The sequence below is a fragment of the Penicillium mononematosum genome, assembly GCF_028829835.1.
Source record: "Penicillium mononematosum strain IBT 11891 chromosome Unknown utg000003l:1.0-8172316.0:1.0-8177699.0, whole genome shotgun sequence".
NCBI lineage: Eukaryota > Fungi > Ascomycota > Eurotiomycetes > Eurotiales > Aspergillaceae > Penicillium > Penicillium mononematosum.
Window position 1 is genome coordinate 7,310,479 of NW_026643273.1, and position 12,170 is coordinate 7,322,648.

The following is a 12,170-nucleotide window of genomic DNA, read 5'->3' on the forward strand; positions in this document are numbered from 1 at the left end:
AGAAAGGGGATCTGGGGGGTATAAGTAATTTCTTCAACCCCACGGGCAAAGGTCTCCACAAAGGAATGCGAGGCCGACAGCTCCGGGAGAATGGAAGTGTTCTTTTTTGGATTTGGTATTAGGGCTATATAGGTATGGACTTGGCAATTGTATATGGGATGTTGTATATTGTATAACTCCTTTTAATTGAATTCCAATTGCATTCCTATATATATCTCCCTATCCCCAGTCAATTCCCATCTAATCCATTAATCCCCTAAATACCCCTCGATGATGCTTATCGTCAAAATAATTCATAATGACGTCAACCACGTACTTTCCTCGGCCTTCGTTCGGCTTTCGGAAATCTCTCGGTTTTACCTTTTCTATCTCCCTTATATTCCCTATATTATATTCCCTTCCCTATATGTTCCTTGCATACACAGACTGATATGGAACATCTTTTTCAGCTTAATATACCCCACTTAGCATAATAGGATCAAAGATACATCCCAATATACAACATAGAAAAGACAAAAAGGAGATCCTAGTAGATCCCCAAGACCGAGTTTCCCCCGGCTCCACGTCTCGGGACGGTGTCGGCTATGCAGGCTCGGCCACACGGAGATTTCCATACTACACATTGGATAATCCATTCCACACCATTGGATATATATTGCCGCTAGTAGAGGATTATGCCGATGATGCCGAGTTAGTAAGACCGGACGATGATCTGGAGAGATCCCATTTTTGTCTTACCCCGGAAGTTCGAGTCGGTCGCCACATTAGGGTATGGCTCGAATGGAATGTGCAATATGATATTCGACTCCACTGATGTTGGAGATAGGTTTATTAAAGAGGAAATTAGATATGGGAGCATTCATACAAATCAAATTAGATTAAGAATAAACAGGCCAATCTCTCCATGGCCATTTCATTTGTGAGAATAAAGTAAGAGATACTTGAAAAAAGAGAGAGATACAAATACAAACTACGGAAACCCGTGAATAAAGAAAAGAAAAGAAAAGAAAAAAGAAAACTATTTCGTCGCAATTTCCTCATCGTGTACGCCGTCCCCCAATCAACAATAATGCATGTCAGTCCCCCCTGTCGGGGGGTCTGACCCCGTCGTAAAAAGTTACACCCCACCCCTACGCCTCGGTGGGCTCGGCATCGGTCATCTCAACGTCTCCGCCATGCTCCTTCTCCTCCGCATTAGCGGGGGCGGAGCCAGAGCCAGACGCAGAGCCCTCACGGCCTGGACCAGGACTGTCAGAGAGGGTCCCGTCGACCCAAGACCGGAAGCGCTGGTTGCTCTCGTCCACCTGGTCCTTGCTGAGGCCGCGGGCCCAGGCCGGGTTGTTGACGAACTTCTCCACGAAGCGGTCGTGGCGCTTCTCCTTCAGGGCGGCCTTCTCCTTGGCGAGCTCCTCGGCCTGGGCCTTGATGGCGTCGGCGTCGGCATCTTTCTCCGGGATGGGGGCGTTAGAGCGCCAGAACCAGTCGTAGGTGGGCGGCTGGTACAACATGGTGTAGTTGTTGGCACAGATGCGGATGGTCAGGCCGTCGTGGTGCTGCAGGCTGCGGTAGTAGCGCTCATACTCCTCATCTTCTTCGAGCTTGGGAGGAAGATTGCGCTTCAGCAGGGGCATGCGCATCTTGGAGAATTGCACGCCTTCGGTGGGGTCACGCATCGAGTAGGCGGTCACGTAGTAGGACCAGCGCTCCTCGGGAGTAAGTTCATCGTTGTTGAGGGTTGCGTCTTCGCTGGTCATCACTTGGACGGTGACACGGCGGTCGGTGGGGTACTGAAGAATTTGTTAGTTGGTGTCAGGGCTTCGGAAATCGAAAAACTCACGAAAGTAACACGGTAGATATCACCATCCTTGACCAGTCGCTCAACTTGTTTGCGGTACTGGATTTCCTGGTGATGGGTGGTCTCCTCCTTCTCCCGTTCCTTGAAGAAGAGGTTGACGATATCGGAGCTGCGGTCGCGAGAGTCACCGGTGAAGATGGACGCCACGAACTTGGAAATGGAGGAGAAGATACGTTCCAGGTTGTAGAGCAGGTATCCGCTCTGCATGTAGAAGCGACGCAGGGTCTCTTCCAGGTGAATCTGATCGATATCACCTTTGATGACCTCATCGCACATGCGCACGATCTGCTTGTAAAGGTTGGCCTTGGGGTCAACATCATAGAAGAAATCACTTGGGAATCGGTCGATCAAGCACAACTCGTGGGCCGCCTTGGGTAGAACACCGCGTCGGACTTGTTCGCGAGCTGACTCCTCCTGCTCCTTGATGCGCAGGAGACGCGAGTAGAGGATCTCGAAAGTACGCAAGAAGCACAAGATGTTCAGGTTGCAGTACATGTGGTGTTCCTTTTTCTTGTACTTCTCGTTGAGTGTGTATTCATGTTCAAGGTTGAAGTTGCCTTTTCCAGGGTGCTCCATCCAGCGCAGTTCAGCCACGTCAAAGGACTCCTCGGAGTCGGACACAGTGGAAGAAACCTGGACAACAGGGGGTTCATCATGGCTGTTCAGAACACCATCCTCCTTAGCGGGCTTCTCGGCCGGTTCTCCACGTTCCAGGGCCTCACGCAGAAGATCCAGCTTCTGCAAGTCTGCCCCCTTGCGGCTTCCGTTCGAGGCATCCTCAGTGGCGTAAGTGTCATCGTCATCATTGATGGCATTGTAGACTTCGTCCATGTACAAGTTGAAAGTGTAACGATCAAGGCCGAAGAAAGTAGGAATGAAATCCCGGATAAAGTTCATGAGGCGCTGGGGATCAGCACCAAAGCCATTGGTGTTGCGGTCCAAGTACAAGAAAAGCAAGTAGACAGCGTCCAGAAGGACCTGAGTATCGCTGAACTGGAACTCAGCTTGGTACTTGAGCGGGGTCCGGCCACTCTTGCGACCAGCCTGTGCATCCTCAAGCTTCGTCTGCAGATCTTGCTGGATGTTCTTGGCGACAAAGAGCTTCTTGTCAGTCTGCTTGGTTGCGATGGCTTGGTGGTCAAGACTGCGCCAATATGCGCGCTGCATCTGTTCACGCCAGACCTTGTCCCACTCGCGCTGGCAGGCCTTCCATTCCTCCAGCTTCTGCTTCAAGCGGTAAAGGACAATGGGAAGGACGTGGCATGGACGAAGGAACATGTCTCGAATGACCTTCTCGCCGCGTTGACGGTCGTAAATCTTCTTGATGACACGCTGGTAGATTGCCTCACTTTGGCCACCGAGACCCTGCGGCAATTTGAATGACATGCGTTCCGCATCACTCATGTAAAGGAATTGCTGGCAAATGGGCTCAATCAGCTGGATAGTACGTGTGCAAGCCTCGATGTGGTGATCGTAATCATGGCGGTCTTCTTCAATACGATGCAAAGCGTCTTCATACTGGTTCTTGCGGTGCGCAACAAAGCCAGAATCTTCGGAAGCCCAGGTGGGGTGTGAAGCCCAGTCATCATTAAGAACGCCGTTGCACATCGGATCGCGCCCACTGCAGGGCTTTTGGCGTTCACGCTTGGGAAGAAGTCGATAACTCGGTCCTAGAGACCGGCAGTGAGCCAGGTTGACGATACCTGATTCCGGGTTCGCCTTGGGGTCGATGATCTTATCCTCGGGTTCTTCGGCGCTCATGAACCGTCTGAACCAGCTCATGAGCTCAGCATTGGATCCGATGTATCCCTCGGCCCTCTTGACCAGGACGTGACGGTCGAGCAGATCCGTGGTGTACAGGTTGCAAAGCTTCAGGAAGTCGCTGAACACTTGCTTGTTGGCGATGAACTTCTTCACACGGTCAAAGAACGCGATTTCTTCCTGACTAGGAGTCATGGAGACCGAGGGAGGAAGAGGCTCCGGGAGAGCAGGAACCAAAGTGGGAGAGACATTTGCCATGTCCATAGAAGGCTTTCCATGGTGGTATTTCGGTCTCTTGCTGGCGTTACCGAACTGCGAACTCTGGCCACCTCTGCCTGCCTCAGACAAGCGAGCAGCTTCGGAACCGGCAGGCCCCGAGATAGAGCCAACACCGCCACCTGGGCCACCACGACGTTTCTTGCTTTCCTTGGGGTCCTTCACATTGAACTGGCCCAGAGGAGGCATCTTGACGTCACGGTTAGGAGTCTGGGTGAAACCTGCAGGTTCGCCACGGAGGTTGCTAAGAGGAGCTTGCTCTTCGGCTTGGCGCTGCGCAGCTACTTGTTTGGCATGCGCGGCAGATTCCGGCAGGAACTGTTTGAAATCCTCCAAGAGATCCGGTGCAGTGTTAAACAACTGAGTAACCTGTCCATAAACATCCTGGATAGGCTTTGACTCCCGCTGGTAAGTCTGGAGTATCTCGAGGAACTGCTTGTAGATCTCTGGTGCACTTGAGAAGCGGTTCTTTATCTTGTTCACATAACTGATGGCGTGGTTGAACTCCACGGGGCCACGCTTGTTCAGATCCTGAGCACCCTGGAGCATACCAGTCCCGACGCCAGCCAGGTTGTTCATCGGCTGAGTGAGATTAGCGTTCTGTCCAGCGGCCGAAGCTCCCATGAGAGACGACCTGGCAAGTCCAGCGGAGGCTGCAGAGGCGGCGCCTTGCAGCTGTGCCACTCCTCGGTGGTCTTGCTGATGAGTCATGGCGGATGCAGCTTGTTGCTCCTGTTGAGTGGGGTAACCATAGTGGTGATCCTGAGCGGGTCCAGGTCCATCCTGCTGATACATGCCGCCCATCATCCTCGAGCCAGGAGAATAAGATCCAGAGGCGGGACCTTGCTGCTGATCCTGCTGCTGCCCTTGTTGCCAGCCAGGTCGCGTTTGGTCACGATAGAAATCAGACCGACCATGCGGATCACTGGAGGGGGGTGCATTGGTAATTGTCTCAAAGGGACGTCCTGCACGTGGCATGCTGAGTGTATTCGTGCCAGACGGGGTTGTGACCCGAATCGCATCAGGGTTGTCTTCGGTACCGCACTCAATACGATAGCCGGGGGGGCAAAAAGGTATTAAATCCCTGAATAAGAGCGGGATGACCATTGAAAAGTGTCGAGACGCGTTGAATCACACCAGGCGTGTCGATAGCCTGACTCTTGAAGTCCTTCATGATGTCCAAGAAACGGTTGTAGACATCTGGCTGGTCAACGAAGCGTACCTTGACCTGGTCGAGATAGCTGAGAGCATCATTTAGAATCGGTTGTTGGCCCTGGGCAAGAGCTGCAACATTTCCTGGGATCTGCTGCCCGGCGGCATTGTATGCCATCATAGGCTGTCCTGGTGGACCACCCGGGTGCTGCATGTACGAGCGAGGTGTGCCTTCGCCGTGCTGCATTTGAGGACCGAACAAGCCAGCAGCAGACTGAGGTCCGCCCTGGTGGCCGTTCTGCGGGTTTCCGCTGAGGGTTGAGAGGAGTCCACCCGGGCCGTGAATGGAGTTGGGGACTTTATTGGCCACGGGTTGATGGAGGGGGATCGAGCCAGTGTGGCTCTGCACAGGGTGGTGGGGTTGTTCGCGGCGTTCTAACTGCCGTTCAATTTGTTCACGGTGGTCGCGCTCGCGCTCACGCTCACGGTGAGCCATCTCTTCCTGGCGCTGACGCTCGATGATTTCGCGCTCCCTGGAGTCCCGCTCCCGCTCGCGGTTGAGCTGGGGAGAAGCGTGTTGCATGGCTTGACCAATCCCGGGAAGAGAATGGCCACTGTTATGCGACGGGCCTGCTGGGTGCTGGCCGTACGCGGAAGGTTGGTGCGGACCTCCGTGGGTCTGACTTAATTCTGCCAGTCCAGGAAGAGAATGGCCACCTGACTGACTAGGGTGATAGGGTGCTATAATAGAATGACCAGTTAGTTTGAGTGGTTTCTTTTTATTATTGGATTTCCCACAAGGAAATCCATAGTTCGCAGAGAGCCACTCACCACCTGGAGGGGGAAGTACCGGGCCCGAGGGCTGTGAAGCCTGGCCTTGCTGAGAGGGATTTTGACTGTTGAAGCGCAAGAATATCTGGTTAGTCTGTGATATCAAGATATGAAGCCACTTGTACTATATACGACTGCTCGTACCTGAATGACCCCAGGGGCCGAGGCTGCTGGTTCATTTGATCGATGCCAGGATGCGACGGCGGCCCACCGGAGGAGTGCCAGTTATCGCTTCCAGAGTTCATGGTTTATGCACGAACCCCAGGAGGAGAGAAGTGGAAAGGTAGGTTTGAAGGATAAGAAGGGTCGAGGAGGGGAGAAAAAGTAACAAGGTCTGGTAATCGAAGAGCTGGAGCTCGTAGTCTCGTGGGTAGGAATCGACTGGCAACGCTCAGGTTGCAGTAGGGTCACAGCATGACCCGATCTCTTGCAGATAAGAAGACAGGATCCAACTCCACGCAGCAAGAAAGAACCGGCAGAGAAGTATGATAGACAAGAAGGAGACACTGGGGTGATGGAATTGCGCGCGACCGATCGCGGGCTCCTGTGGAGGCTTTCCTCTCCGGAACTAACCTATTGTGGTTTAGTGGGTGCTTTACGGACATTCGATTCTCCGAGGTGTATTCAGAATTCATTCAATACGGTATTGTTTGTATCTATTGGCGGGATTTCCGTCAATGGGAGGCGGTACAATGGTCATGCATGGTATTGTGCGATAGGTCAATTTCAGTCCGCCTTCGTCATCGCCCGCCATTGCCGGCAGAAAAACATGACTGGCATTGAGTGGACAGGCGAACAAACGTGAATAGCATGAGTCATGAATGGGGATCAATAGTTTGAATAGCGTTGCAGCTTATTGTCCATTGTATAGCCTATCTCCTGTATCAAACTGCATAATAAGGCTCGTTCTGAAGGCTGGGGCTGCCTCTCGCTTGTCATGCCTCGGAAAGGGGCGGAGGGCAAGGGCTGGCTAACAATGCCGTGGCCTCTCGGGCATCTTTTCAAGGTAATATACATTTCGAGTTACCGTGCTGGTTTCCTTTTCTCCTATCTATTCAGAGAAATTAACAGAAAAAGCAAGAAAAGCATGCCTAAACGGTAAAACTATACAGGGAAGGGTGTCCAACATCCAATGCTAGTTAGCTACCAAATCTATAGAGGCCTTTCAGTACTAACTATGGAAATGGCCTCAAAACAGGCATGACATTCTCTATCATGAGTTGGCCACCATACAACGCCTTTGGCAACTCCACCGCAATAGTAGGAAAAGAGTAAAAGGGGACATAGGTAAAAGAAAACTAGGTCTCCAAAACTCGGACAGAGTTCCACAATGAGTGCAGAGATAGGGAAAGGGGGGAAGGGAAAGTCCTGTGATTATGGAACCTGTGGCTTGCTGCTATCATTATTTTCTTGGTTTTCATTCTTCATATCTTGCCTGTTCACCGAGGCCCAGCCACCCGATCCAAACCCCAGATGCGCCTGTCCATGGAAAATGATAATGGCCTTGTGACGGTACGACGGTACTTGGTGCGATTAAAGAGCGGAGAAGACAAAGAGCTGTATCCACTATTAGCATTGTGGGGATTTGGACAGAGACAAAAGAACTTACATTGTTCGTCGCCGCGATTGCAATGCTGTCTTCGAATGGATGCCAGCTCATGTGCAAGATCTTCTTGTTGAAGTCGATCTGGTCGGCATCGGTCTCCTTCTTCATGCGACTGCCGGGGCCGGCAGGGCTGCCGGATCGCGAACCGGCCTTCTTTCCGTTACCTTTGCTCATTGGCGTCGGTACACCAACCTTCTTTGCCTTGAATGCCGACTTGTCTGCCTGGAGCACAATCTCCGTATCCTTTTGTTCTTCTGTGGGGTAGATCATGAAGTTGTTGTTGTAGCTACCGGTCATAACGTTCTCCGCATCGCCTGAAAAGACCACCTCGAACTTGTCGAAGATGCTATCGTTCTCGTACGTATCGCAGAGGCGAGGGCGCAGGTGCTCGTGGATGGGAATGGTCTTGATTGGCTGGCGTTCCATGTTGACATCCCAAATCTTCACTGTCAAGTAGTCCCTGGACACAATGTACCGCCCGTCGTTGGAGAATCGCACGTCGGAAATGGAGGAGATGATCTCGGAGAAGAAAGATCGGGACGAGGCATCCTCTTCTTGTTCGAACTCTGTAATAAAACAATCAGTTAAAGTAATTGGCGCAATTGCCTAGATGTACGTACGCTTGGCGTGTTCGTCACACAACGCCCGTTGCCGCATATCCGCAAGCTTGATTGTGCCCTTGGAGCTGGCATACATGAACCAGTTACAGCTAACCGGGTGGAACTCCGCCGCAGTGATGACTTCCGTGAGTTCCTCCATATTCGCTGGCTTGATATCCACGATGTTGAAGCTCTGATCCTGGATGTTGAGATTCCATAGGTTCACTCGCAGGTCGTCGCTGCTGATAAAGGTTTCACCATCGCTGTTAACGGAGATGCTATTTATATGGTACGCGTGAGCGTTGGCGTATGTTCTCCGCGGAACAGCGGCAACAACAGTGTCATGGTGTGTCAGACGAGGCAGCTTGAGCGCAGAGGGGTCCTTGAAGGATACGCGGGTGCGCGAGCCATACCCCCACCTCCAACCGTGCTCGCAGGAGTGAGTTCATTCGATAAGTTGTTCTCGGCGACCACTTTCAGCGACTTGTCGAAGACCTTCCAAAGCTTTATCGTCTTGTCGTTCGTCGAAAGGAGGAAATGGGATGCATTCTGTCGTCGGCACCATTTTATCTTGTTGATCTTCTCTTCAATCTCTAGCGACTTGAGATAATCGAACTCTGGCTCGTGTGACTGGAACTCTGTGTGGAACTTATACTCGCAGGTTTTTTTTCTGTGCTTGATGATTAGCTCAAGGCAAGACAGGCAATGGAAAAAATTGCCCAAAGAAAAAGGCCGAAGCGGGGTGGGCTACCGTCTCGTTTCGCTCAAACAATACCACCCTTCCTCCCTTGTCACCAGTGGCCAGATAGTTACCGGTGTGGTCAAATTCGACGGTTGAGATGATGTCCGCTGCAGAGTGCGTGTCAGTTGATGCACTCTGTGGAAATTGACCAGATTCGGCCGAGTAGTGCGAGGGAGGCTGCCAATTACCTTCTGTAATATCTTCTACATCGCCTTTATCGCCGAAGCATCTGAATCCAAGTCAGCTGCCATTCAATGAATCTTTGTGGTGATGCCGGGCCGATGGCGCCTGGACAATCGGAAGAGAAAAATGGAAACCATAGGGTGGGAAGGTCCAAATGGTATGATCCGGGCAAACTTACTGTGTGAACTTCCAGGTAGGTGTGCCTGGATCTCTGTCTACCATTTTCACGTTCTAGCTAGCCCTTGAATGCGACAAGGACAAAGGACCAAGATAGGAGGGACGGGGACAGGCGGGTTGGTAAATGCCTCCGAAAGTTCTATTGTCGACGCAAAGAATCACTCAGGTTGAAGCGAAGTAGGTGAGCCGGCACGAAAGAATTCGGGTCGGATGGGAGTAACGGAGAAAGCGGAAATTGAGGACAGTCGGTCACCGGAGATGGTGTGCGAAGGGTGAGGGCGGATGGCGGTAAGGCAAAAAGAGGGGCAGAGGGCGAACAGCTAAAATCCAAGTTGGGAAAGACGAGCTGAAGAATGAAGAGCTGTTGCCGAATGAGATGGCAACCGTTGATGATAGAACACAGTGAATGTGCTTGTTATGAGTGGACCCGCAGCAGAAGAGCTTGATGAGGGGATCATAAGAGAAAAGTTTCTATTTGGCCTTTTCATTAGAACAAACAAAACCTAGAAAAAAAGAGGTAAAGTGGGGGGGGATGGGGGGGGGTTGCGTACTTGGTCCGGAGATGAAGGAAGACGAAAAGAAGTTGTGAGGTGAAGTTGCCCAGATGAGTTGAGGCGGTGGTGGGGAGGTTTTACGGACCAAGTGACGCTCTCTTGGGCACCGTCAATATTAGAGTATTCTAGGATTTCTTCTGGAATATGAATGATAATAATAAATCTAATTATGAGAATTGAATATTCTGTATCAAAAGAATTCAGATCGGGCACCTGCAACATGCTGACATCAACACTGCCATCGACTGTAACATTGCCCTGCGCCCCTCTCCGGCCTTGCAACCCGTATACGACTGGCAGCGGGTTAAAGTTGGAATAGCAATTGAAATGTTGGATTATTATCGAGCTATTTGCTCAGTCTAAGCTGAATCTATCTCTTTTAATTCTGTATTTAATCCTTTATATGCCTGAAGATGTAGTATGCGCCTCTGTCGTCATCCTTGAGGCCCAAGCAGGTCTCCGCCAAATTAAGCATTGGCATATATCATATGTTTTCTAGCAGATGCAAGAAAGGTAAAGATATTCAAGTCGAGAGCGTCCATATGCCAATGTTGAGAAATAATTGCGAGTACATATGTATAGTCCTGTAAGTATATATTTGACCATCGACATATCTGACTGAATGCCGAGTTCGAACATATTTTCTAAATAAGCCTAAACTAAAAGATCTATAACTAGAAACATTCAATTACCCGATCAAATGTTATATAGATATGTAGTATACCATCTCCCCTATTCCAGCCCATATAACCCAATATCCTTCACCCCGACCTTCACATGCTTCCGTATATCTCCCGACCCAAACAATTTAAGCCGAACACCAAGAGCTCCATCCCGAATCCCAATTACATCCAACCTCAACCTCAACTCTCAATCCATACTCCAACCCATGGTCCCTAACCCCTAATCCCAAAACAACCCCAAGCCATGACCAACGAAGAGAACATGCGGGGCAATCCCACCTCTAACCAAAGCTCCAACACCCCGGCCCCAGCCCCAACCCCATCACCCTCAACCTCAAACAACCCCTCCAACCAACCCCCTCCCAACCCCGCGCCTCCCTCGCTAGCAACCCGCATCCAAACCTCCGCAACAGGCCTAGCAAAAAGCGCACTCAACCCTCGCCCCGACCTCGCCCAAACCCTAGCATCCAGCACGAGCAACAAACAATCCGGTCCAGCCACCCTCCCAAACACACAGACAAGCAGGGATCTATCCGCAACCACACCGCACGGAGGTCCCAGTTCCGCGTCCGGACCAGGGTCAGCACCTGCAGCGCAAGGTTTCCGCGAACACGATGCGTCCACGCCAGGAGTCGCCCTACCCGCCTTGACAGAAGACGAGTTCCAGCATGGACACGGATACGAGAGAGAGATAGATCTGCTACACGCAACCACAACCACTAATTCAAATACACTACCCCAATCCCACGAAGACCTCCAAACCCCCTCCTCAACCTGGAAAGGCAAAGCACGCGCCTCCGACCCAACCCAACACCAATTCGAAACCATCTGGCAGCGCCAATACCCGCAAAACCCGCAAACATCTACCCCAACCGACGGCGCAGCCGTTGTATCTCTGCTATCCGATACAAACTTCGACCCGAACTTCGAGGATCCAACGACGGTACCGGATACCGAGATTGATATTGCCGCTGCGCCGGGTCCGCTTTCTGCGGCGGAGAAAGAAGCGCTTGATTCTTTCCGGAGGGGGTTGGGACTTGATGAGGAGAGAAGTGAGGGGACACGGTTAACGGCGACGAGTCTTGTTCCTGATATTGATGTTTTCTTGAGTCAGGGGGCTGCGAGTGGGATTGGGATTGCAGAGGGGAATACTACGGGTTCTGCTTCTACTGCTACTGCTACTTCGCTACGTGATGCTGTTCTCGCGAATCTGCCTGGTGCGGGTGACTGGGTTGGTGTTCAGGAGAGGTATCATGATGAGGTTTGGGGGTTTTTGCAGCCTGTGCTTGAGGAGGCGAGGGCTGAGATTGAGGAGAAAGGTGGGGAGGAGGGGTTGGGCGCTGGGGAGGATGGGCCTGCTGTGAGGCGGTTGAAGATGATTTTGATGCATATGAAGGGGTGATTGGAGTACTAGGCAGGGTTTGGGTATAAGTTCTACGTGCTCTGTAGTAGGGCTCTTTGGATTGATCTTGATATACCATGTACATGTATTTGTAAATATTAGGTTAGGTATGCATACGAGAATTAGTAGGGAGTGAGTATGGCCAGATAAAATATTGGTACTATTTCTACCTCGGCAATTATCAGTATCCAGGGTTAGTTAGCTGTCTTCTGATTATTCCAAGGTTGGGTGTACCATCTGGACAACAGCTCCAAGCCCTAGAATAGAGGGATCTAGTAACTCACCACAACTTACAACACAACTACACTAACCAAAACAGATCTATAATTCCAAAGAATATATTCCAAAA

At 51.2% G+C, this 12,170-nt stretch overlaps 4 protein-coding genes across 4 annotated transcripts; 1 reads left to right on the top strand and 3 right to left on the bottom strand.

Annotated features, from left to right (window-relative positions):
* Positions 1-1,130: 1,130 nt before the first annotated feature.
* Positions 1,131-6,120, bottom strand: N7519_007789 (transcriptional regulator SIN3; the record flags this gene model as incomplete). Its single annotated transcript, XM_057294565.1, has 5 exons — positions 1,131-1,787; positions 1,838-4,923; positions 4,997-5,785; positions 5,876-5,940; positions 6,020-6,120. 5 exons carry the CDS (start codon positions 6,118-6,120, stop codon positions 1,131-1,133), a joined length of 4,698 nt encoding a protein of 1,565 aa, XP_057149376.1.
* A 162-nt stretch (positions 6,121-6,282) lies between these two features.
* On the bottom strand, positions 6,283-6,510 carry N7519_007790 (uncharacterized protein; the record flags this gene model as incomplete). The annotated part of the gene is made up of 2 exons (XM_057294566.1): positions 6,283-6,448; positions 6,479-6,510. 2 exons carry the CDS (start codon positions 6,508-6,510, stop codon positions 6,283-6,285), a joined length of 198 nt encoding a protein of 65 aa, XP_057149377.1.
* Positions 6,511-7,220: 710 nt separating this feature from the next.
* N7519_007791 (protein phosphatase 2A regulatory subunit CDC55) lies at positions 7,221-9,251 on the bottom strand. The gene is made up of 6 exons (XM_057294567.1): positions 9,184-9,251; positions 8,832-9,051; positions 8,552-8,755; positions 8,102-8,510; positions 7,485-8,047; positions 7,221-7,432 (listed from the first exon to the last, which is right to left on the bottom strand). The coding sequence occupies exons 1-6, from the start codon at positions 9,225-9,227 to the stop codon at positions 7,409-7,411; spliced, it is 1,464 nt and encodes a 487-aa protein (XP_057149378.1). The 5' UTR covers positions 9,228-9,251; the 3' UTR covers positions 7,221-7,408.
* A 1,412-nt stretch (positions 9,252-10,663) lies between these two features.
* On the top strand, positions 10,664-11,821 carry N7519_007792 (uncharacterized protein; the record flags this gene model as incomplete). Its single annotated transcript, XM_057294568.1, has 1 exon — positions 10,664-11,821. One exon carries the CDS (start codon positions 10,664-10,666, stop codon positions 11,819-11,821), a length of 1,158 nt encoding a protein of 385 aa, XP_057149379.1.
* Positions 11,822-12,170: the final 349 nt, after the last annotated feature.

Bases quoted from the DNA above. Each gene is read 5' to 3' on its own strand.
- N7519_007791 (XM_057294567.1), bottom strand. From the start codon at position 9,227: ATGGTAGACAGAGATCCAGGCACACCTACCTGGAAGTTCACACA. The intron at 9,052-9,183 runs GTAAGTTTGCCC...ACTTGGATTCAG, and splicing joins CCTACCTGGAAGTTCACACA to ATGCTTCGGCGATAAAGGCG. The intron at 8,756-8,831 runs GTAGCCCACCCC...CTAATCATCAAG, and splicing joins TGTTTGAGCGAAACGAGACG to CACAGAAAAAAAACCTGCGA.